Source organism: Strigops habroptila, chromosome 1, assembly GCF_004027225.2.
Source record: "Strigops habroptila isolate Jane chromosome 1, bStrHab1.2.pri, whole genome shotgun sequence".
NCBI classification, from domain to species: domain Eukaryota; kingdom Metazoa; phylum Chordata; class Aves; order Psittaciformes; family Psittacidae; genus Strigops; species Strigops habroptila.
In genome coordinates, this window is record NC_044277.2 from 152,222,423 (window position 1) to 152,247,789 (window position 25,367).

General features: G+C 46.4%; 2 protein-coding genes across 6 annotated transcripts in view; one reads left to right on the top strand and one right to left on the bottom strand.

The window, feature by feature from the left end:
- The first annotated feature begins 1,445 nt into the window (after positions 1-1,445).
- Positions 1,446-18,774, top strand: FKBP9 (FKBP prolyl isomerase 9). The gene is given in 17 exon segments (XM_030509263.1): positions 1,446-1,736; positions 5,117-5,262; positions 5,850-6,039; positions 7,353-7,498; positions 8,472-8,661; positions 10,216-10,361; positions 11,539-11,577; positions 11,580-11,626; positions 11,628-11,687; positions 11,689-11,712; positions 11,714-11,727; positions 14,111-14,256; positions 15,338-15,363; positions 15,365-15,421; positions 15,423-15,470; positions 15,472-15,499; positions 17,064-18,774. Coding segments are annotated over 17 exon segments (1,746 nt in total). The 5' UTR covers positions 1,446-1,482; the 3' UTR covers positions 17,249-18,774.
- Positions 18,775-22,999: 4,225 nt separating this feature from the next.
- Positions 23,000-25,367, bottom strand: part of NT5C3A (5'-nucleotidase, cytosolic IIIA) — a 28,005-nt gene continuing 25,637 nt past the window's right edge. For all 5 annotated transcript variants that reach the window (XM_030509205.1, XM_030509220.1, XM_030509237.1 and 2 more), the window contains 3 exons: positions 25,005-25,167; positions 24,321-24,521; positions 23,000-23,621 (listed from right to left, as the gene is read on the bottom strand). In XM_030509205.1, coding sequence (XP_030365065.1) covers positions 23,520-23,621; positions 24,321-24,521; positions 25,005-25,167 — 466 coding nt within the window. In that variant the 3' untranslated portion in view covers positions 23,000-23,519. The remainder of the gene's footprint in view (positions 23,622-24,320; positions 24,522-25,004; positions 25,168-25,367) is intronic.

Below are 25,367 nucleotides of genomic sequence, written 5' to 3' on the forward strand. Positions count from 1 at the left end.
TCAGCCTGCTGCTCACGCTCTGTCTGATGCAGCCCAGCACACAGTTGAGGACAAAACTGCATAAATATGAAAGAGTCCAAGGAATTGTTTAGAAAATGTAGAACATCTCAATAAATGGGCAAAACCCAAAGGCTGTGTCACCACCTGGCAAAAAGAAGTGCCAGATGCAGGGCGAGCTTTGTGTTGGTTGTATCAACATACTCCAGTGGTGAGCTGTGAGTTCTCCTTAAGAAAATAAGCGTGTCCATACAAACTAACATCAAAATAAGCTATTTCAACCTAGGCAACTGCCAGACAATCTACACTCTTGTTTCAAGGATGCTTTGCAGGGCTGGTTTGGGACCTGCAGCATGACTGTTGTTGGATCTGTAGCGGCAAATCTGGTTATCTTCAAATAGCTGCCTGAGTTGCCAACTTTTTTCACGGGTTAGGTCATCGAGCAGCCACCATCTCCTAGAAAGCACTTGAGAAACGCTTTGTTTGGCTGCATCCCTTCGGCTGCGGGGTGATGGAGCGTGTTGGTGGCTCTGTGAGGAATGGGGAGCTGGGCCTATGGAACACAACACTCAGGCATTGATCACTGTCCCACCTTCAGTGGTTTCTTGTCACGAGTGCTCCACCTGAGTGGAGGTTATGCTTGTTTAATAGTGTATCAATAACGAAAACTTATCATAGAATCACAGAATGGTTTGGGTTGGAAGGGACCTTAAAGCTCATCCAGCTCCAACCCCCTGCCACGGGCAGGGACACCTTCCACTAGAGCAGGTTGCTCCAAGCCCCTGTGTCCAACCTGGCCTTGAACACTTCCAAGGAAGAACAAATCTGAGTTCCTCCTCAGCAAGATCAAGAGGGAGGAGAAGGGGAGAGCTGGCTGGTCGGGGCTGTGATGCCTCATGGGCGCTGGTGCCTCACTGGCTGCTTCTCAGGTCATTTTCTCCATCTCTTTCGCACCGTTTCCCTGGCAGGGTGTTGCAGATACCTGTGACTGGTGCTCACCAAGCAGCAGATGCCAACACCACCTTGTTACCTGCGGAGTTTTGATCTAAAAATGGCACATTTGCGACGGGATTTTTAAACCTACAACTATCCCAACCCGCGCAGGGAGCACACGTGCGGTACGAGCCCAGCACCAACCGTCCCCGGTGCCTTCGCTCCCTCCCAGGCTGAAGAGCTTCTGGATGTCTGCGGAGGGGAGGGGGGGGACCAGGACAGGCCGGGAGGGCGGCCCGGGGGCAGCGCCACGTCGCACCGGCCCCCGGTGGGACGGACGGACGGACGGACGGACGGGGGAGCGATCGCGGCGGGGTGTGGGGAGCTGGCGCCGAGGCTGCTCCTCCCCGTCCCGGCTGGGAGCGCTCCATCCACGTCTGCAAGTTCGCAGCGGCGGGAGGAGGAGCGGGCGGGCTCCCCCCCTTCTCCCCCTTTTCTTTCCGTCTCCCTCCGTCCCTCCCTGCGCCGTGCGCTGCCCGCTCGCAGCGCTCCATGGCGGGGCCGGCGGCCGTGCGGCGGCGGGGCCGGTGCTGCGGGGCGCTGCTGGTGCTGCCGGCCGTGCTGGTGAGCTGGGCCGCCTGCCAGGCGCCGCCGGTGCCCGCCGCGCAGCCCCCCCCGGACGGCGCCGAGCTCCGCGTCGAGCGGCGCTTCGTGCCCGAGAGCTGCCCGCGGGCCGTGCGGCCCGGAGACTTCGTGCGCTACCACTACCTCGGCTCCTTCCCCGACGGCACCCGCTTCGACTCCAGGTCTGGCCGGCAGCCCCCTCGGGGTTGGGTTCCTGCGAGGGTGCTCTAGGGGAGAGCGGCGCAGCGAGCGGCGCGGTCCCCCGAGGGTGTTGCTGGGGATGGATGTTGCGGTCGAGGTTCGGTGCAGCTCATCCCGTGGGCGCTTTTGGGGTGAGCGCTTGGAAGCAGGTCAGTGGCAAGCTGGGCAGTGCGGTGCGAGCGAGGACACAGGGCCCCCATGGGAAGGTGCCTGTGGAATGTGGAAGGATGAAGAGCTGGGGTGTGATTGCGGGGCACTGGGGGTGAGAGAGCGCTCTGTGAGGCTGGGTCCGGTTCCCAGTGGTTTGCGTGCCCAGACGGATCCCCACTGCATTCTTCCAGCTGCTTCTCCAAGGCGCCGAGCAGGACCTTTCTGCGCCGAGAGAGGAGACCGTAAGGATATTCGGTTAGCCTGGTAAACAGGAGCGCATATGGTATCGGAGGCTCTCACAGTGCCCTTCCCATTTCGTTCTGTATGTTTCCTATGTCTTCTCCAGGCTCAAACCTTCTGGAATGCAAACATTTCTGAATCATTATCATTGCCAGAAAAGTAAGAGTTGTCAGGCTGTGCTTACATAGAAGTTTTTGGATAAGTTGACCTATGTACAGTGAAGAACCTGGCTGCTTTCCTGCTGTTATTTTAGGATCAGGCAGCCTAAACAGTGGGATCAGGAGCTTGTGAGGAATGTTGATGCTGCCGATGGCTTATTTGTTTTTTCTTGTTTCATTCATTGCCACTGATCAGAAAGAAAAACCAAAATGTCTTTTCAGTAATCCTGCTAATCTTCCTTGTGCTTCAAGGAGAATCTGGTGCCTTAGGGAAGTAGCTGTCCTTCAAAGCAAGCTCAGCTCTTCCTCTGGAGCTGAAGTGGCTGGTGGTGCCCCTTCCCCAGCGCTGCTCCGGGTAACGTTTGGGATGCAGTAGCTGGAGTTGGTGCGGCTTCAGTGACGAGGCACAGCGAGGACAGTGAACTCATTGGCAAGTGAGACTCTTGGAGAATCATGCTGAGCTGCAGATGTGAGGACACGCACACACACAGGGCAGCATCCTCACGGCTCGGTTTGCAAGTATGCGGCAATTGGAAAACCAGCCGTGTGCTGAGAAATGCGTTTCTGCTCTCTGCACATACACACCGAGGCTTATACTGTGGGCTGAGCGGGACCAGCACATGCCTGCACCGAGGCAGGGCATCTGGAGGGGCTTCCCAGATGTTGGCTCTCACTTCATTCCAAGGTCCTTGTCATTTGGCTCTCAGTTATTTGGGGCAGGAGCAGGCTGTGCAGAACTGCGCAGCATTTATCTCTTTGGGACGTCTGAACATCAGTAAATCAATAACATCAGTGATAGTCTAATTGAACTTGGGGATCTGTATGGCTGCCTTCGTTTCAAAAGGGTGCATAAAGTCAGGTTTGTTCAGCTCATATTGTTTTCTTTCACACTGATATAGGTTTTTGTTATTCACTGTGGTCTATTGTTACTATCAATGACAATGATGGTCTTGTTAAGACAGTGGAAAATGAGGAGGGGTTTATGTCCTCTAGCTTAATGGAAGAAATATTTTGGAGTATTTGTCGTAAAATCTTTAGTGTTCCCTGCATACAGTCAATACATAGTAAAATTAGCCTATGGAAAAGCTCATTTTCTACTTGTCTGTGTTGCTTGACAAAAAGCCTGTTGATTTTAGGGTATTTTGTAGGTTTGGGGAAGTGTTTACCAGCATCAAAGACTGCTATGAAATCGGCCTAGAAGGCACTCCGGGTGTTGAACTGAGGAACTTTGTTCCTTCCTCAGCTGCTGGAATTATTCTTGCAGTTTAAGACTATCGTCCTGTATTCCCAAGCAGAGGTGGTCATCCTGCTCTTCTTCCTACCACGCTGTTGACAGGCTCTTAGTAATCATGACCATGTTTATTCTTTATTGTGCGCCTATTTATTCCCCCCCCATCAGTATTCGCACTTCTATTTCCATGGCCATTGAACGATCTGCAGCTTCAAGTCTGAAGCAGCTTGCCTCATCATCTGCTATTAATTTGGGAAATTCCACTAACAGAAACTAATTTGACTTATTTTTAAGGAATCAGCAGAGTCACTCGTCCAGAGCTGCGTGGTCAGTTCACTGCTTTGCCCAGTTCTCTGCTTAGCATCAATGTCGTCTTTGCTGTAGGTTTATATCTGGCAAATTTCTGGTTTCTTAGAACCTGTTACTACTCTTCACATCTTCTTTATGTTTTTGCACGTATAGCAGGATTTGGCAGGAGCTAATTTAAACATTTTCCACCCTTGCCTGGGAATAGGGATATTTGCACAACCGAAAGTGAGTGCTCTGTACAGTGCTCTGTATAGAGGGCTGGCTGTTCTAAGGGAAGTGGTTGCCAGAAGAGAGAATGATGGAGCAAACAGAGAGGTCACTCAGCGGGATACTTGAGGGATTTGAGGCTCCGGGCCTGTTGGGAGGCTCAGTGTGTTGTGGAAGTGATGCGTATGGTCCTGGAAGGAAAGTTTGACATCATTTCCCTAGCAATATCTAGCTCCTGGCTGCTTTCCAGAGTGTTTCAGCAGGAAAAGAGGCACAAGCATTTCTTTTGTATTTACATTTTTTTTTTTCCAGGGCTGCCTTTTATCTGACAACTGAAATAAAGCCCTTTAAATGAGAAAAGGAATTTGAGAAAATGGAAGCAGCAAAGGCTTAAAAATAGGCATGAAGCTTTTGAAATCCTTCCTGCTCTATGTTTATACATCGCTTCAGAATGTTAAATAGCAGCAGTAATTCAGGCACGGCCAGGCGGGAGCGTTGTGCAGATTTAAGGTGGTCAGACAACGCACGGAAGCTGATGTTAGTGTTCTGCTGTGGCAATGCTGATGTTCTCCGGCCTCGCTGGGAAACTTAAACCCATTTAAGCATCATTGCTTTTACCTTTCAGATGCTCATGTATTATCATAGTGGAAGGTCATTTAGTTCTTTTGGTTCTTGTTCAGGCAAAGTTGTTGTTTAAAGCATGTCTCTGTGCTTGAAGTGAGAGCTGGGAATGTGGAGGAGAAAATAAGTAACCAGCTGGAGAAAATAAATAACCACTGGCCAATCTCACCACTAGTATTCAAAAAGGCACCTTTTCCCTTTTCCTCTTCTCCCACAGAAAGTCCCCAACCATGATGTCTCATTATAAAGCTTATCAATCTGGTGTCATATTTTTGTGGTGTTACTCACCAAAGTGGTGGAATGGTAGAAAGGTTTAGGTTGGAAGGGACCTTAAAGCTCCTCCAGCTCCAACCCCCTGCCACAGGCAGGGACACCTTCCACTAGAGCAGGTTGCTCCAAGCCCAAAACGAACTGCTGATGTTTTTGCCCTCTCTTCCCCCTTTAGCTATGACAGAGGATCCACGTTCAACGTGTTTGTGGGAAAAGGTCAACTTATTGCTGGGATGGACCAAGCTCTGGTTGGGATGTGCGTGAACGAGCGGCGCTTTGTGCAGATCCCCCCCAAGCTCGCCTATGGAAGTGAAGGTGTCTGTAAGTACAGCCCTGGGCCAGCAGGGAGTTGATGTGCAGGGGATTCAGCAGAGCACGTAGAGAACGGAGACACAGAAGAGTAGAAATGGCAAGTAGTGAATTTCAGAGAGGTTCTGCCCTGCTCAGGGGTGTTTGTTAAGCCTGGCTAATATCTCCAGGCTCCCCCTGCATGCTGAAGGAAGAGCTGTTGACTCTCCAGGACCTTCAGCAAATGCAGCTTGCTGCTGAAGTTCACAACGTGTTTATACCCACCTCGGTGTTAAATACTTATTGTGGTTTGGGATGGCAGTGCTGCACAAGGTCTTGCCATTGCCAGAAGCAGCCTTGCTCTACAGGCTCAACAGAGGCAACAAATGCTAAATCAAGATCAGTTTGCCCAATGAATGTGTTTGATAACAGTTCATGCTGCCAGATACTGCCCCTTAAGTAGCTGCAACAGTGACAAGGGGCCAGGGGGATATAAGCATTACAAGGAATAAGGTGTGCACTGTGCCTTTTTTTTAGGATGTGCATGGATTTGTTCCCTTTTTGCTGATGCCCTGTAGAAAAAGGGAAATGAAACTGGTTGTGTTGTTCTGCTTTTGCAGCTGGTGTGATACCCCCCAATGCTGTGCTCCATTTCGATGTGCTCCTGATAGATCTTTGGAACTTGGAGGACGAAGTGCAGGTTCAGACTTACTTCAAACCTGAGAAGTGTCCTCGGACAGTGCAGGTGTCTGACTTCGTACGATACCATTACAATGGAACATTCCTAGATGGGACCCTGTTTGATTCAAGGTATGCAGCTGGGTTGTGTGTCTTTGTGTATTTTAGTAGGTATCTCATCTCACTTAAACCCATCATTTACTCCCCCTTCACTAGTGTAACAATTAATGCTAATTGCTGAGAAAAACAGGAAATAAAAGCATCATCTGAGTGTCAGTAACTTACTTAGAGGTTATAGGGCAGAGGTACTGACTCAGACCAGTAAAACAGTACATTGTTTCTTCATGGGCATTACAAACCAAGATCACTATTTATTGCAATCAGCTCAAAATTTCTATAACCACTGCAGCATAGCTGTTCAAGTTAGAAACAAGCTTTCTAAACTAAGCAGAGTTTGTAATGAAATTGAGCTGCTAAAACTTTCATGCTGAGATTTGAAGTTTGCAGCATGTGGACTTCATTGAAGTTCAGTGGAAGATAATGCTTTAGTAACAGCTGCCGTTAGGTTTGTGAGCCACTTTTCAAGACCTCTGTTAGGTTCCTGAAATAGCTAAGTACTCTGGAAGACACTGCCCAGCCAGTCCTTGGTAAATCAAGGAGCAGGCTTTTTGCAGCAGCAACTTGTGAGTTACAGCATAGAACCACAGAATCAACCAGGTTGGAGAAGACCTTTAAGATCATCAAGTCCAACCGTTCCCAGCACTGCCAAGGCCACCACTAACCGATGGCGCTGAGGCCTCGGCTACACGGTGTGTGAACACTTGCAGGGACGGTGACTCCAGCCCTGCCCTGGGCAGCCTGTTCCAATGCCTGAGCACCCTCTGGGGAAGGAATTGTTCCTCAGCTCCATCTAAACCTGCCCTGGTGCAGCTTGAGGCCGTTTCCTCTTGTCCTATCCCTTGTTCCTTGGGAGCAGAGACCAGCCCCCTCCTGGCTCCATCCTCCTGTCAGGCAGTTGCAGAGAGCGAGAAGGTCCCCCCTGAGCCTTCTCTTCTCCAGACTAAACCCCCCCAGGTCCCTCAGCCGTTCCTCATCACACTTGTGCTCCAGGCCCTGCCCCAGCTCCGGTGCCCTTCTCCGGCCCCGCTCCAGCACCTCAATGTCTCTCTTGCAGTGAGGGGCCCAGAACTGACACAGGATTCGAGGTGCAGCCTCACCAGTGCCCAGTGCAGGGGGACAGTCCCTGCCCTGGCCCTGCTGCCACACTGGTGCTGGGACAGGCCAGGATGCTGGTGGCTGCTTGGCTACCAGGGCGCACTGCTGGTGATACTGTGCTTTAATGTGTATTAATCTTTAAAAGCATGGGGCTTTTAAAGATTAATACTGTTCTGTCTGACATTTAGTTGTGTTTTGTTTGTGTTTTTCTTTCCTTATTTCATTTTTAGCCATAATCGGATGCGGACTTATGATACCTATGTAGGAATTGGGTGGCTGATTCCTGGTATGGAGCAGGGTCTCTTGGGAATGTGTGTAGGAGAGAAGCGTATAATCACAATACCACCTTTCCTGGCATATGGAGAAGAAGGAGATGGTAAAAGTTATTACTATATTTTTGATATAAGTAATTAACATTTTAAAACAAACTTGTACTTTGTGTATTTTAACTTTATGGGCAGCATTATTACCCATTCCAGACAGATGGAACAAAGTGGTGGAGAGAGAGGTTCAAAATGTATTATAATGTATTAGATGCAGGGTTGGACTGGTTAGAAAGTACAAGGTTTTTGGGGTTTTTTTGGGATAAAATTGTAATCTTTATATACTAAAATTTTATTTCATTCAGAGAATATAATCTAGAGGATGGATTAATTGTCGTATGAGGCTGTGTGCAGCCTGCAGGTCATACGCAGAGGTCCCCATGTTAAATGAGGAGACACTTGGGTATAGTTTGGAACTCTTCCTTAAATTCTTTCCCTCCTCTAATATTTAAGGATATGTCTGTGGTGTCCAAGGTTTCATCCCCCTTCCACGACTTCGTTACCATGAACTGTGATAGCCGTGGATAACAAAACTGGGGGGAGCTGGGTTTGATCTCAATGGTTCTCAGTCAAAACAACCCACACTGTGGTTTGTGTATGGATGGAAAGGTACTTTTTCACTGAGATACTCAACTTACCCTTGTTCAACTCCATCATGTGGTCTCCTGTTTTGATATTAACATGATGGGAAGAATAAATGTGCCACATTTGTCTTCTGATGGTTATTTTATGCACTTCCATGGAGTGTGTTGGAAATACTGGTGGGCTAAACCACACGGCTTGGATGGAGCTATATTGACTAAAATAGGTGTTGCTGAAGAGGCTGTTCTTAGTGAGGCAGTGCCACCACAGTAGGAACAGAAGGAAATAACTGAGTTGGAGAACTGAGTGACAAACCCACTTAAAATGACTGACTAGAAGCAGATTATGCTGGTTTATTTTGCGAGGGTAGGTGCTTGATTATCAGCCATAGGTTACTTTTCTTCTGCTGTTTCTAACCAATTTTCTGCTCCAACACTTCTGTAGGTAAGGAGATTCCTGGCCAAGCATCCCTTGTCTTTGATGTGGTTTTGCTGGACCTCCATAACCCCAAAGATGGCATTGCTATTGAGAACCAGCATGTGCCCGAGTCCTGCGAGCGGAGGAGCCAGGCGGGGGATTTCCTCCGGTACCATTACAACGGCACGCTCTTGGATGGCACATTGTTTGATTCCAGGTAAGCAGGCATTCCAGCCCTGCAGATCCCGTTTGCACTTTGACTTGTCTGTCTGTCCAGAATAGATCCAGTTATTTGCTTTTCCTTCTTTTTTGCGATTTTTGAGTGGAGTTGGAGTCCTCTTAAAAACCTCATAGAAAACTTTTCGATATAGGAAGGAAGACAAAGACCTCTTTGTGTTATGACTATCACAGACGCCATCTAGGGGTGGTGATCCACCTCGTGAAGCCATGTATGCTTCAGACACACGTGCCTGAAGACTTTTTGCTCCATAAAGCTTATCTGCCAAATAGGTGATGCTACTGAAGAGAGAGCAGGTCAATATGATTCCCATTGTATGTCCTGAGAACTGGGAGTCAACATGCTAGTGGCTCATTTAAGGTTAATCTCAAGACACTCTTTCCATTTGCACTTGAAAACTGGTTGCATTTTGGAGGCTGATGTCTTTCAGGACTGAACTCAGTGATGGGGTTTCTGTGATAAAGGAAGAGGGACTGTTGTCGTGTCGAATTCAAAGCTCTGTGGGCATGTGAGACTCGTGTACAGAATTATACGATGAATAATAAATACCCTTGTAGCTGCCTGCCACTGTTGGTTGCTCTTCACTAAGCAGCACCCTACTTTCACTCCAGTTTCAGAACAGTTGGCACAAGTAGCTGAAAAGACTTGAAGATGAGCCATGGTAAAATGTTGTACAAAATAAACTCATGGAAGATTGTTTAGTGCTGCTACAGCTGCTGTGGTTTTTCCCTCTGCAATAGTGGCAGCTCAGCCAGGGCTGTCTGGGCTCAGAGCAGTTGAATTACATCAGGGTCTGTCCTGGTTAACTCTTCCCCAGAGTTAACTTGAAAAGATGAATTAAAACCTTTCTGCCCTCCCTTCCTTGGGTTGTGCCTTCATGTAGAAGAAAGGCAGAAGACAGGCACATCCTTGTAATAAACCTCATTTGTTGGTGTGGGCTTGTTTTGTTTCTGTCATTAGGTGTTGAAGCAGATCCTTCAGCCTGCATAGAAGTGATTGGCATAGTTGGAAGGGAGGGATAGTATTGATAGTGTTTGTTGGTGTGACTCATTTTAATGATGTGCATCCCACCTTCTCCTTGTAGTAGTTGTACTACATAGCTGTGGTTGCAAAATGAGATATAGTCTGAAGGGTGTCTCATGAGAATGAACGTAAACTACATCTAGTTGATAAGCACCTACTAAAGTAGATTCAGGGCAGAGGAAAACTTAAAAGAGAGAACTGGGTTTTCTTCGGTTACTTATCAAAACGTGTTTTAATCTAAAATACAGAAAGAAGTGAGTTTAAAGATATAGCAGAAATGTGTTTGTTTGCAGATAAGCTGTTCCCTAACCAGGGTCCCAGTGCCAGATAGCGAGCGATCGCTGACTGAGGAAACTTGGTGGCCTGGATTCATTGAACGTGGTCATTGCATTGTGCCTCTCAAGTGCTCCTTAATGACCTGAACTGGTTTCAGGATCGTGTTGCAGCCCTCCTGCAGGGTTCTGTGTTTGCAGGAGCACTCCTCACGCTGCTAACATGCATTTCCCACAGCTATTCACGGAACCGCACGTATGACACCTACGTTGGGCAAGGTTATGTCATTGCTGGAATGGATGAGGGTTTGCTTGGTGTGTGCACTGGTGAAAAAAGGAGAATAATCATCCCCCCTCACCTTGGATATGGAGAAGAAGGAAGAGGTGAGCTCGACTTTTCATTGAAGTCTTCTGTAATGAATTAATGATGTTTCCTTTATTGTTGAGTGCATTTGTGTGTAGTTCCCTTTTTTTTTGGCATTGAAAGACTTAGGTTGTTATTTTGTGGGCATAGAGCTGACAGGATTACACCCAGGATTTGCAAAATGAGCTTAATTAACTAATAGGTAGGGCAGGAAGAATGCAGAACAACCTCACATGTCATCGGTGACCTGAACTCGTGTGGATGGTCGGTGTCTGAGACTGGCACTTGGGTGCCAGGAGCTCTGCAGGGTGAGATCTTCCTTCCTGTGTGTCTTCACAAGCTCTCTGTGCTGAAGGAGCTCGTGTTTTCTTCCTCGTTCTTTCCACAGACCCAGCTTTTGGGGACTCCTAAACCACCTCTGTAAGGGGTGGATGGATGTAACAGCAAAGTGTGTGCGTAACATACAATTATCATTCCTTTGGGAAAACTCATTAGCACCTACAGAGATCGCTTGTAGAGAGGTTGGAGGTGGTAACCCTTCACACCAGTCACAGACCTAAGGCTGGTGTTTCAAAAGGTACCTCCTGGGGTGTTACTTGGGAAAAGTGACTTAGGCAAAAAGGCCTCTCCTCTGGGAATGTAAATTCTCTGCTGGTTTGGTTTGGGAATCAGGCTCTTTACCAACAAACCCCATTCCCCGGGTCAGGATGTGCCTGTTAGTCCTGTAATGCAGTTGCACATTGTCCTGGGAAGGAGGAGGAGAAGAGGTGCTTTGCTGTCAGGACGTTGTAAGGTAATGTCACCTTTTAGACATGATGCTTCCTCGAAGTATGCAAAGTCCTATGGGAATTTCGATGCTCAGCAATGAATTGGTACATGAAACACAACTCAGTTATTTAGGAAGGTCACAGGAAATACCTGGTTATTGCTTCATTTCAGCATATTGTTCAAATTCAGAGTGATGCAGTCTTTCTCCTTCACCATTGAACTGAGGTTTTAATGCTTTTTTCCACTGCTTCTCCTTCACTGGATGCAGCTTGCAGTAGTTAAATAATCCTTTAATTCTGAATGAGAAGAGCAAAATAACTTGGGAGCAGGCGCAGTGGGAATACATATTCCTACAGGATGCAGACTGGTCACTGTAAGCCTGTTTGGGTACCATTTCTTTCTCTACTCTTTAATTTTCTTCCTATTTAGGGAAGATTCCAGGATCTGCAGTGCTGGTCTTTGACATCCACGTGTTGACTTCCACAACCCCTCAGATTCAGTCAGCATTACTGTGAACTTATAAACCTTCCAACTGCACCGTCCTGAGTAAGAAGGGAGATTACTTGAAGTATCACTACAAATGCTTCGCTCCTGGATGGTACCTTTGCTAGACTCAACGTAAGTAAATTCCCTGGTAAAGAGAATATCCCTGGCAGCTGGTGCAGGGCCTGGAGCACAAGTGTGATGAGGAACGGCTGGGGACCTGGGGGGTTTAGTCTGGAGAAGAGAAGGCTCAGGGGGGACCTTATCGCTCTCTGCAACTGCCTGACAGGAGATGGAGCCAGGAGGGGGCTGGTCTCTGCTCCCAAGGAACAAGGGATGGACAAGAGGAAACGGCCTCAAGCTGCACCAGGGCAGGTTTAGATGGAGATGAGGAACAATTCCTTCCCCAGAGGGTGCTCAGGCATTGGGAACAGGCTTCCCAGGGCAGTGCTGGGGTCACTGTCCCTAAAAGTGTTCACAGATCATATACATGAGGCCCTCAGCGCCATGGGTTAGTGGTGCCTTGGCAGTGCTGGGAACGGTTGGACCTTGACGAGCTTAAAGCTCTTTTCCAACCTTGTTGATTCTATGATTCTGTAGCATAATGAGAGAACTGGGAACAAAGAGGGTGTAGGAGTGTGTTGGAGAAGAACATAGACACTACAGGTGGAGTGATGAAGGAGGTTGTCTGTGTGGCAGTTCAGGTGTCCGACACTGGGCTCAGTATGAATGAACTGCCTGAGTGTGTTCAGTTTCTTGGGCAGGATTTGCTCCCTCTGTCTGGGTTCAGGTGCTCCCAAGAGAGGTCTGGTAGGTCTGTGTGGTGTAGGGCTTGTTAAAGCTGTTCTTTGAGTGTGGTGTATAGTAAAAGGTCACCCTTCACATCTGGACACACATGGGTGCTAGTTTTTTGTGTATTATGTTGTTGGTGTCAGCATGGAGAACTATCAGAGGGCTTGATTATGGTGGTGATGATCATTTCCTCTTCCTCCTTCCTGTTGGCAGTAGGTTGATGAGGGAAGCAAGAGACTGCTCCTGCCTCATGTAGAACTGAAGTGAGCCCATGGCACTGGTTGCTGCAGCTACAAGAATGTTTCTGCTCGCTTTTTTTTGCCACCTTCATCTTTGAGTAGTGCAAGTGATCGCTATTTAGATTGGAAGATTTCTTTTTGGAAGGGAAGTTGGGAAAAGCTATTTTTAAGCAGGTTATAATTAATGTAGGAAGCAGCTCATAGTTTTCACAGTGTACACCATAGCTTGCAGAGCTGAAAAAGCTGGCTGACATGAAGCTCTTAATGTGATGCTGTAGGCGAGTATGTATGCAAGTAATGTGTTTGGAATCAAAACACCTTTTATATGGCAGGAATGCTCATTTTGTAGCAGGAAGCAAGGGATGTGGAGACTGTCTTATTCGAAGCAGTTTATAGAGAACCAAAGATCATGAATCTCGTGCTCCTAATTTTAAGGCTGACCTCCTAGCCACTGAATCATTTTCTTTCCAAATAATACTCTTGTACCAGCGTGTCCTGTGGTGGCACAGCCAAGCCAAATAACCAAAGAAAGGAGACTGCCAGGAGAAAGGGTCAGAGAATCATAGTGTCACAGCCTGGTTTGGGTTGAAGGATGTTAAAGCTCATCCAGCTCCAACCCTGCCACGGGCAGGACAACCTTCCACTAGAGCAGGTTGCTCCAAGCCCCTGTGTCCAACCTGGCTTGAACACTGCAGGGGTGGGGCAGCCACAGCTTCTCTGGGCACCCTGTGCCAGCGCCTCAGCACCCTCACAGGGAAGAGCTTCTGCTCAGAGCTCATCTCAATCTAGGTGCTGGTGTTGTGACACATACCACGTATAACACTGCAAACTCTGCTTTTAGAATCACAAGATGTGTTTAACTTCTGGGGCTTTAAGTTGTGATAATGTCTAAGTTTAGAAATAAGCCACCAGCAGTAAGGTAGAATTCAAAATACAATATAGTTAAATAGCAGGAGTAGTATGTGAGATACTTCTATGCTGTGTTGGTTCAGTGACTACTACGTTGTAGTGACTGATTTTATTACAGTGCTGGCTGATCCGTGTGAATGCACCCTGATCCTTACAGGTTGGTAGTTCTGGAACAAATGTACCTCTGGAATTTGGACATCTGCTAAGAAGTCCAACTTAATTAGTTAAGAATTATGTGAAAGGCAAAAAGCCTTGTTTGAGATAAAACACCTTTGGGGGCTTTAGTTGCAGGATTAATGATTTTAATTGGATTGCATTCAAGAAGCTTATCATTTTAATATCAGAGGCCTTGTCAGCAGCAGGGACGCTTCTGTTTGGTGTTGGCCATAACTTGCTACCTTGGGAACAACTTCAGGTAACTGCTTGGTAGAACAGAACATTGGGCATGTAGTTAATTTTTGGTAATGGCAGGACACTAACTAGAAACTGCTCTTTCTGTGGTAATTTGGAACAACAGAAATCCTCTACTGTATGTTGAGGGCTTTTATAAGTCGTCTTCTTCCTCCTTTCCTCTCCAGACACAGCCTTGGCAAGACCTACAACATGTCCTGGGGTCCTGGGCAGGTGGTGGTGGGGATGGACATGGGCCTGCAAGACATGTGTGTTGGGGAACGCCGAACAGTCGTTATTCCACCTCATCTTGGGTATGGAGAAGATGGAGTTGGTGAGTGAATCCTAATGCACCTCCACTTAGCATCTCTTGAGTAACTGAAACACAAGTACACAGGGTTTGTTACTTGCTGTGCCTTAGGGCATAAGGTGAGTGCCTTGAATGGGATCTTTTTTTAGAGGTTTTTCATGTCATTATTTGAGGCAGATCCATTTTTAATGACAGGGACAACAATAATGAAAAGAACACTATAGAAGCGACAAGAGCTTTTGTATCCCAAGATGTGTGGTTGCTACTGCTCCTCTGAGTTAAAAGACTCGAGGAAGAGGAGTCAGGCAGGAGATCACCAACAAACTCTCATGTGTATGGAAACAGTTGCATAAGTTGCTGGGTTCTTTGAATAGCTCCAGAAGAGTTTGTGTTTTATAAAGACTGTCAAGCCTAATGGAGAATTAATTTGTGATAAGAAATAAGGAAGCATTTTCACTTGTACCTGTCTTCCACGAAAAAGTAGGAGTATTATATATATATTATTACATAAAATTGCATAGTTCTATGTAAGAAATTGAAAATCTCCTCATAACCTAAGAAGTCTGCTGTGTTAAGTACCTGTCACAGCTATTTGCCATCATTCAGATGACATTTGCTCTACATGGTCTGAAACACTGTGTGGTTTGTTAGTGCCTTGGTGTGTACCCAGGTACCTGAAGAGATGTGCTTGTTTGCTGCTGGGCAGAGGTTAGAGGTGACCTCCTTTTTCTTTGTCAATAATAAACCAAACTCCTTCCATGGTTTCAGCATCCCAAGCTGCTGGAACACTCTGGAGTCTGTCAGTTAGCACCTCGATACACAGTGTGTGGGTGAGATAAAGGAAAACGGATTCATTCCTGCAGTTTTAGAAGTAAAGAATAAAAGATGGATGCAGTTTTATCCTGAAAGCTTCCTTCATGTTTTGGTCACCTCTGCTGAAGTGAACAGGAAGATTTGGGGGGCTTGGGATCACGGGGTTTGGGGATTGCAGTAGAGAAGCTGCTGTTGGAGCAGGAAGAGAAATTTAATTATGGATTAAAAGGAAATAGACCCTTCAGTGTACGTGAGGATCATGCCCCTCTTTGCCATTTGTTGTGACAGAAAGGAGAAGTGCTGGTAAGTGCTGTATTGGGTTTTCGACATTGAACTGCTGGAACTGGTGTCTGGCTTGCCCGAAGGGTACATGTTTGGTGTGGAATGGGGAAGTCTCTCCCAATCTGTTTGAAGAAATAGACCAGAAATCATGATGGAGAGGTTCTTTTGGAAGGAGGTAAGCTGAAACAATGAGAAACACTTGCAGCGATTTTCTCCTGCCACCATCATCAGGATGTTTTCTCCTAACACCATCGCAGCAGATGTTGAAGAATGGGGTCTCGTCTCTTCTCTCTTCTCCCTTCTCTTCTTCTCTCTCTTCTCTTCTCTTCTCTCTCTTCTCTTCTCTTCTCTTCTCTCTCTTCTCTTCTCTTCTCTTCTCCTCTCCTCTCCTCTCCTCTCCTCTTCTCTTCTCTTTTCCTCTTCCCTTCCCTTCCCTTCCCTTCCCTTCCCTTCCCTTCCCTTTCCCTTCCCTTCCCTTCCCTTCCCTTCCCTTCCTTCCCTTCCCTTCCCTTCCCTTCCCTTCCCTTCCCTTCCCTTCCCTTCCCTTCCTTTCCCTTCCCTTCTGTCTCTTCCTTTTCTTTGACATGGTGTTTGTTGTCAAGTTAACAGGAAGGCAACATGTCACTTACTTAAATTGTGGTTATTTAGCCTTAGAGAGAGAACCAGAAAGAAGCAATTAATGTAAGAATGGCTAAGAAAGGAGTTGTATTCTTTATTTTCTTCTTAACTCTTCCTTTTCACCTTTCTCTGTCACGCTGTTTTGTGTCCCTCCTCGCTGGAGTAGTGTTGCCTGCAGCACTCAAGGGGCAGGTTGGGGCCCTGTGGAACAACATGAGATGCCTTTGAGCATTTTAACAAGCCAAAGGGGTAAAACCAGAGTCTCATTTCCCTTCCCCTAGCACTGTCTTCCACGTCTTTGTTTTCCTTCCTTCCTTCTCCTCCTCTCTCTCATGTTTACCTCCACTTCTGCTCTTGCAGAGAAGAAAAGCACTTTTAGCAGCCTAGGGAATGAGTGATGTTGGATGTGACTGTTGCTGGCACATCTTGCTGGTCACCTAGCAAGGAGGAGAGGGAGAAGCTGAGGAGATAGGAGAGGTGCTTGGCCTAGGAGGTGTAAGTTAATGTCAGGAGTAGCTTTCCTTGCTGAAGCTTATTTAACAAGAGGTGCCAGAGCTCACAGGAATTGAAAAGGTTGTGTTTGACTGCAGACTTCTTGTCTGTGGCAAGCCAGCAGCATGGCCTCTGTCAGCTGTTGTCACATCACATTGAATAACTTCATCATACACATCAGGAAAAGGATTTTTAGGGAAAACTAACCTTGGAACCTTTCTCACCATGGAGGCGAGCCAGAGGCATAATGCCTGAAGAGACTTTAGCAAATCTCATGGTATTCTGATACGTAAAGTCTCATTTCTGTGTTTCACTCTTTGTCCCTTATGTGTGGTTTCTTGTAAGATGCAGGTGGATGTTTCTCTTACAGTGTGAGCTGCTTGCATTGGCATCTGAAATTTTCTTGTTAGGGGTCCAGGACCCACTGGAATAAGCGAGGAAATCCACAAAGAGCAATTTAACCTCACGTGTCTGTCCGCATTAGTCCAGTTTGGGTTGTTAGCTTTATGCGTGTGTCCTTTTACACACCCTTAGTAAAATGCTAACAGTCAACAACAAGTAAATACTCATTCAGTTTTAAATGTCCGTCTCACTGTGAGCTGTTTTCTCCCCCTTTCCCTCCACTCAGTTTTCAGAGTACATCCAAGCTCAAGTCGATTCGGGCAAAGGAAAACTAGCTCCTGGTTTTGATTTTGAAAAGATCGTGAAAAACATGTTCACCAATCAAGACCGGGATGGAAATGGTAAAGTGACCGCTGAGGAATTCAAGTTGAAGGACCAAGAGGCCAAAGAGGAACACGATGAATTGTAAAGATCCAAAAAGCAGAGTCCTGAGCTGAGCTACTGTTTGAACGTGCGTACTGGAAGGGGTTTGGGCAGGCATGTTTCTGAAAGGTCAGCGCTCAGACACACAGCCTGTGTCTGTCTGTCCGCTGTGCTGGCAGGCTGCTACATGGCAAGAGGTTTTGCAGTTGGAATCGTTAGGTCTATTTGAAGAAAGCGTTCAGTGCCTCAAGACAGGATGTGTCAACAGAGCGTACGGCTGGACGTGAGCCACGGGGGCTGGCTTTGTGCTAAACATTAGATGTTCTCATTGAGCAACACACGGGCACTCGGGTGGGTGGTGGATGGATGGATGGATGGATAAGGGATGGGCGAATAGATGGGTGGATGGATGGATGGATAATGGATGGGTGGATGGATGGATGGATAATGGATGGGTGGATGGATGGATAATGGATGGATGGATAATGGATGGGTGGATGGTAGAGAGAAAACTTACCGAGTGCTTTTAAAAGCATTTTAAGATACTTTCTGTACCTGAAATATTCGTGCAGGAAAATGAACCAGAAAACATTCCCCATGAAAATAACCTGTCAAATGGGCAGCCCTTGAGCCCTTTCAGAAGGCATGAGCTCTCCTTCCAGTACCTGAACAGCCTCCCAGGACTCTTTGCCATCCGATGTGCGAATTGCAGAGCATGCAGCTGCTAGCTATGCCATTGCAGAATTCCATAAGCTGTGAATTAAATTAAACAGGCCTAGAATTGTACCCGTGTGTGTGCTGGGTTTTCACCTTCCGGAGTAAAAGTCTGCTACCAGCTGCCTTGTATTTCATTAGTAACCCTGACTCTGGCTGGCCTGTTCAAACAGTTCCCCTCAGCGATGCCCAAACCTCCCTAGCTGCAACCTTATTTATAGTGTTGTTAGACTTCAAGTATTGCTATTCCGGGGTCCAAATACTGTCAGAAATACTGGACACGATCGATGTTGTGTTGGGCGTCTGTCTCCTGTATTGGGAATTGTTAGAGGGAGGAGGAAGGACATGGAGCAGAGCAGTCTGGCACGGCAAACACCCAAAAAGACAGTGACACGATCAATAGATCCCTCTGTGTCTGCAAAGGTTCTGGCCGGTCCCTCCATATCAGATCAGCCCCGGGAGTGCTCCTGGGACAAGCACCCTTTAGGTCTGTAGACCAGGCTGTTGAGTAGGAAATACACAAACCCCCTTAGTATGACCCCCCCTCAGTACACTGCATGTAAAGAGCACAAATACACCTCTGGTGAGACACTGTTGAGGACAAGGAGAAGGGGATTCGTGTTCCATTATCTGCTTTGTGTCTAGTCTCTTGCTTTTCTAGATCTGTATGTGTGGGTTGGGGGCTCCCCGAGACCCTCTTTTTAAAACCTGGTATTTCAATTGGATGAAAACATTTTGTATCGGGGTTTTTAATACAGTTGTTATAGAAGGAGCAGTGAAATATTTTGTTTGGAGTTTGATACCGTTAAATGTCGGGTTACTGATCTTTTTGTTAAATAAAATGTTGATGAATTGTTACTGCTAACGTTTCTTCTTTTCTTTTTCCTCCCATTTTGGGAGCTTGAGAGGAAGCAGGACCCCTTGGTGCAGCGCTCTCCTCCTGCACACCGCAGGCTTATCCCGAGTATGGGCAATACTGCTATTAGCCTTCAGGAAAAATGCTTTAAACTAGGATTCTAAGGAACAACGTTTCATTCCTCAGGTTAGTGAAAGCAACCCCCCTGGGCTTTGTGTCTGAGGTTTGGTGCTCTCCCTGGGCAGCCTGTTCCAATGCCTGAGCACCCTCTGGGGAAGGAATTGTTCCTCAGCTCCATCTAAACCTCCCCTGGTGCAGCTTGAGGCCGTTTCCTCTTGTCCCATCCCTTGTTCCTTGGGAGCAGAGACCAGCCCCCTCCTGGCTCCATCCTCCTGTCAGGCAGTTGCAGAGAGCGATAAGGTCCCCCCTGAGCCTTCTCTTCTCCAGACTAAACCCCCCCAGGTCCCTCAGCCGTTCCTCATCACACTTGTGCTCCAGGCCCTGCACCAGCTCCGGTGCCCTTCTCTGGCCCTGCTCCAGCACCTCAATGTAACTCTTAATGGTAACTCTTTTCAGGTCACTAATAGCCACATGAAAAGGGATGGTTTGGGAAGGAGAGACTCCAGCCATGAGCTGCTGCTCTGGTAGCACAGCAGCCAGGTTCCCAGCCTGGGCACCTGATTCCCGTTAGGCAGCCGGCTGATGAAAGGGAGCTGCCCTCAGCCAAGGGTGGAGTTTGCCTGTGGGGTTACCAGAGGTTTACTAGGAAAGGAACATGGGTGTACACCCAGAGAAACCCAGGTATTTACATTCTTTCTGTGTGTTTTTCCTGTCCTCACTTGACAGTGATGCTTTCTGCTTTGTAATTCTGATCAGGAGGAAATTATGTTATAGAGGAAACATTTTGCTAAGTAAAGGCCCCCAGTACTTGACCTTGGACATGTGCTACAGACAGAACAGATACTGTGAGTAGCGTCAAAAAAGTTGTAAATTCACTTAACTTTGCTGCTTATTCCTTGCTTTAAACTTTAAATGGACTCTGTTGGCTCCAAGAGAATGGTCTGGGAAATGTATGATACCTTTCTAAGTTGAATCATAAATGAAATATACTGTTAGTGTTGCAAAATGTTCCTGGTTAGAAACTTGATTCAGAAAGACATCTTGTGAATAATATCTCTTTCCCAAAACTGAATGCAGAATCTGGTCAGCAATTAGAGGAATTGGACTTCCTGCAGGAGGACGGTTTAACCTGTAGCTGCAGGGATGATGCTGTGTGTAGTTAATTTTGCTCATGGTTTTGGAAGGCAACTGAATGTATCAATTCTTATTTCCAGCCAACAGACTGGGAACAAAAAGATGGGATTTTGAAAAAGTGGAGGATATCTGAAAATGCATCTTATGTTTTCCACTGGTTACCATATAATCAAGAGTTATGGTTGGCAGTGGGATGATGAAAGGATCTTGTTGCACTGTGCAGTACTGCGTAGGTTTTTAAACTGGACTTCCTGGTGCAGGCGGGTTGTTAGTGCCTGTTCTCTCTGGAAAGCTGTATGTGTGGCACTTCAGGAAGTAAATTACTTGGTGTACAGATCCCTTTGTACAGGAAATGGGCTCTGTCAGATGACTGAAGCGTGGCTCGGTTGCTCCTGTGTCCTAGCAAAGGTTCACTGCGCTGGCAGACCCCTGATGCCGAGTCTGAGACTGACAGGATTTAATGGCCAAAGGTGGAAACCCTGCAGGAGATCTGAGCTTTCCTTGTGGGAGGGTGAGAATCCTTTCTCTAAGTGATTGTCGCTGTGGACTGAATGTTTGGGGAGTGACCATTCAGCCAGTGCTCAGAGTTCAGATTGGAAAACCTTCTTTATGTAATGCATGGGAGATGGTTGGTTGATCTGAAATCCTCTATCAAGGCAAAGAGTTTTAAGTGTCCCTGTAGTTGGGAAACCATCAAGTGATCCCTTCTGATACACTGGGGTTCTAGGCAGGCTGAATACTCATTTCAGTAGCTCAGATTAAGATGTAGTTGGAGATCTGCTTGGGTAACTGCTTCTGAAGATGCTGCTTAATCCCTTTCCATAGTGCTCTGAGTGTGCTTCTCTGTATGGTTTGGTTGGTTTGGTTTTGCTTTCCCTCCAGTTGGGGTGGGTTGTACAATGAGATCCTCATCACGCTGAAGGAGCGATGGCTGGGGTTGGGTGAGCCTGAGGAAGAATCCTGGCGGGACGATCAATGAGGTGATGTGGAATCCTGAGGCAGGCTGGATGAGACCATGGGACAATCCTGCCCACAAGACATCAGAGCCTCTCACACCTTCTCACCGATGCTGCGGGGGGTCAGAGAACTCTGTTTGCTTGTAGCCAGAATGATCTTGTGCCAGAGAGTGTGTTACTGATGGATCTTGTGCTGTGGAGCTGTGGCTATCAGCTGCTTCTCACATACTCTACATTTCATCTGTTATCTGTATTCCAAAGGTAACCTACCTGTAAATGGAAAACTTCATCCCAATGTAGACTTTGGGAGTAATGCCTGGTAATTAGCCCCTTGCAACCAGAGACTGGTTGAGTAAGCAGTGCATCCCAGCACTGACAAACATCTCACTTTGTCAGAAGGCCTTTGCCTTTTGGACTTCTATTTGGCAGCTGTGACAAAAGAGCCAGCAAGATTGCTTGTTTAAAAACCAAAACCCAGAGCCACCAACTCTGCCCCGCTAAAAAACCTTGATGCTGACTCAGGTAATGTAAGTTCTGTAGGTGCCTGTAACCCAAAATGTACACTGTTAAAGGCAGAAGATGACTGTGCAGAAGGCACCTCCCTCCTTCCCTCCCTGTTTTGCAGTACAACCACCCAGACCCTCCTTGGATGGTCTCCTCCTGTCACTGGCACCACCAGGGTGCTTCCAGCTCTTCCCGTGTGCTGCTGCCCGAGTCACGGCTCTAAAGGGAAGGCAGCCAAGATGCTGTCCTCGCCTTGGTCGTCTTATGGTTCAAGGGGTTTTCTGCTCAAATGGATGGCTTCTAACATCCCGTTCTGGGGATCTAGCTGCCCCTGTGCCAGGAGGAGGGAATGACATGACTGTTGGTTGCATACAAGGGGGACATCATGTCTCAAACATGTGAAGATGCATGTCTTTGCCATGCATTCGGAATATGTGGATGGTTAAATTTCACTCTGCTGCAGACAGAGGTGGGGTAAGGAAACCACCCCCATCCTGCCTGCTTGGAAAAGTTCCAGTGGGTGTAACAGATGTCAGTCTGCTGATTGGGACTAAACGTGGCTGGTGGTACCACGTCAGAATTTAGATAACAACAGACCACAACTTGGACAGAAAAAGGCCATTTTGTGAGAGGTCTATTACTTGGTGGTAGGAGAATGTGCAGATCTAGGCTCTCCCATGTTTTCATTCCTCAAGGAATGGAAGATGGCACAGATCCAAGCAAGCAAAGGGGAACAATGACCATATTGCATAGCAGGGAAGTTTCATGATTGCCTCTGTGTTATTAATGAATAGAGCTAGCACAGCCAAGACCTCTCAGAGGTACAGAGAGGTGGTGGATGCCCCATCCCTGGAAATATTCCAGGCCAGGCTGGATGTGGTTCTGGGCAACCTGATTTAGTTGAAGATGTCCCTGCTCATTGCAGGGGGGTTGGACCAAATGATCTTTAAGGTCCTTTTCAACCTGAACTGTTGTGTGATTCTATGAAGATTCAGTAGGTGTTTGAACAGAGAGGACTTGCATAACAAAACTAGAAGAGCTAGATGCTGTACTGATGCTCCAGAGAGTAGGAATGTGACCAAAGGCAGTCTGCAGAGGTGTTCCTTAAGTGCTTCTGAGGCATGGGGCTGGTAGCAAGAAAACTCAATTTTGCACGTGGCTAAGTCAGCTCCTAAAATCCAAGATTAGGATCTAGCTTTGGTTTGATTTTCTGTGCCTGGGGCAGCTCACTGAGAATTCCAAGAGAAATTCCTTTAGCCGAGCCATGCCAGCTTTGACATGGGGCAGCAGGCTACAAGTGGAGTAGTACCCAAAAGATCTGAAAAGGGGCTGAGGTTATGACTGTAATCTCAGCTTGTGAAACTATCTGTTGTTACAGAGATGGAGAAACTGTATCTCAGATACGCTGACTTCAAACGTTCTTCCCATTCCACAGAGGATAAAGAAACAGGGAGGATGTAGAATAATTCGTACACGGTACAAAAATCTGGTAAGAAGAAACACTTTGCCTGAATTGGGTGAATAAAGCATTTTTACTGATGAAAAATAGATGTAGGAAAGACTTGTGTGAAAGTCTGTAGCATACGAGTAAGATCTTTCAAAGTGCAGCTGAGACTGAAGTCTCTTCTTTGAAAGAAGAAAAGGCAACACCAACGGGCACGCTGCTCAATCACAGAACGTTCACATCTTCAATGGTACAAAATAGCCACAGTGTCTAAAATGCTCCTCTGAAATGCCTGATTAAAAGACATTGAACCATAGTACCCCATCAGCAGCAGTTTATCACATCTATCAATCCCAATTTAAATCTAGTTGTCACTGGAGTGTGAGACAATAAAGAACAGCATAAGAGCAGTAAAAGGAGCTTCTAGTTGACGATGGAGACCCATGTGTATTTCAAAATACCAAAATGAAGAGAAAAGTTTTAAATTAAATTAAACAGTTCTGTAAATGAGTGATCTAAGACAGCAGCCACGTGCTGCTCTTCTGTCCAGTTGCCTCCTGGAAGGAACGGAGTGACTTGAGACTGCAGTTTACAGGATTTTCTGTAGGATGGAGTTGGCAACTTCCAGGGATTCATCTTTCACCAAGACAATATCGTAAGAGTCCATGTATTTTTCCAAAAGCTCATCTACCTAATTGCAGAAGAGATGAAAAGACCCACTTAGTTATATATTTAATTATCAAAAGAGGTTTTGTCTTTAGAATATTGCCCAGCCTTTCCACCTAACTCAGGGAATGAGCCATGCAAATAGGTATCGCTCCTATGAGTGAATTCCATGGGGTGACAGAGGAGGAGTGGTGTGACACAGCTGGGTGTGCACTGTAGGATACAGGGCCTCCCATTTATTCCAGGATCTCACACATAAAGATACCTGTAGTAGAAAAAACTACTTCCTCAGCTTCCTGAAAGAGAGAAATAGAAAGCTGAAGTCTTCTGTCTCCTGGATGCACATGGAAGTGCCTTACAACAAAAGGAGACGCTGCCTAAATTTGTTTGGAAGGTTATAATTTAGCTCAGTTACAATGCAGTACTGATAGGAGGGGGAGGAGCCACAAGAACATAAACCAAGTAATTTCTGTAGCTTCTGATTTATACTTCTCAACAAATACCTTTTTGGAAGGAGTTCAGTACAAAACCCAAAGCAATTTGTGGTTTTGTAGCTTACAGGTTAGGAAAGAAATCGAAGCAAGAAATCAGTGGAAAAGGTTTGAAATCTTAAACCAAATATGGGCCAAACACATGGTTTGATACCTGAAGCTTAATATAATGGACCTGTTTCTAACTCATCATGTCTCACTCAACGTTTAGAAGGCTAGATCAGGCTACTTACTTTATCGTTGAGATAGCCAATCTTAAGGATGTGTTCAACGTTTGCTACTCCATCTGCCATACTCAAGTCTCCTTGAGAATCACCCAGCAGTATGATGTTACTGTTGTCTTTCAGTTGTTTGAAGTACTCTGTATTCTTCAAGGCACCATCATGTTTGTTGTAAACATGAATCAATTCTCCTTTAAATCCTTTTAATATTCCCTATTTGAAACCCCCCCCCAACAAAACACTAAGGTTATTTCTAGTGTCGTGCAGACAAGATAGAATGTAGAATGAAATACGGGATGTTACTGCTGAACTAACAGTGAACTACGTAATCTCTAATGAGGAACAAGATAAATTACTGTTAAATAATGTAATCACTGCAATAGAATAGTTAAGACTTGACAAACAGCAATTCTCCCTGCTTGGAGGAAGAGTGGTGCTGTACTGGGCTGAGTGTGAGGTTGTCATTCAAGGAAATGAATGGTACCTTAGTCACAGCATGCTAACAGTGTTTGAACTGTTATCCTCTGCTGCTTTTGTGCCTGGGAAAGTGCTGAGTATGCAATTCTGATTTTCTGTGGCCAGATCTGTTGCATTAAAATAGTCATCTTGTAGTGTGTGTGTATATATATACACACATATATATAGCTACTAAATACCACAGTCATGCTTGGTAAGAATGTGTTATTTCATACATACGTTTTCATCAAAATCCATGAAATTGGAAACCACTTTGACATTGGGATGGTAGACCCCAGCCTGGTGGATCACTTCCTCGAGAATGTCCCCAATCCCAGCAGAAAATATGAACACGGGAATATTGTGTTCACTGAGCTTATCAAAGAAGTTCTCGTATCCTTCTCTGCAACACAGAATGTAAATACAAATCACATCTCCAACAAGGAAAGCCAAGAGAAGCTTTCAGAAGACATTCACATTGTCTTTGGGAAAGAAAATGAGTTTTCCCTGAGCATTTCACTTTATTTCTTTTACCTCACCTTTTCAGGTTAGCAAGAACCATCAACCTAATGCAAGGCACGTAGTTTTAGCAAGAAACTGCTG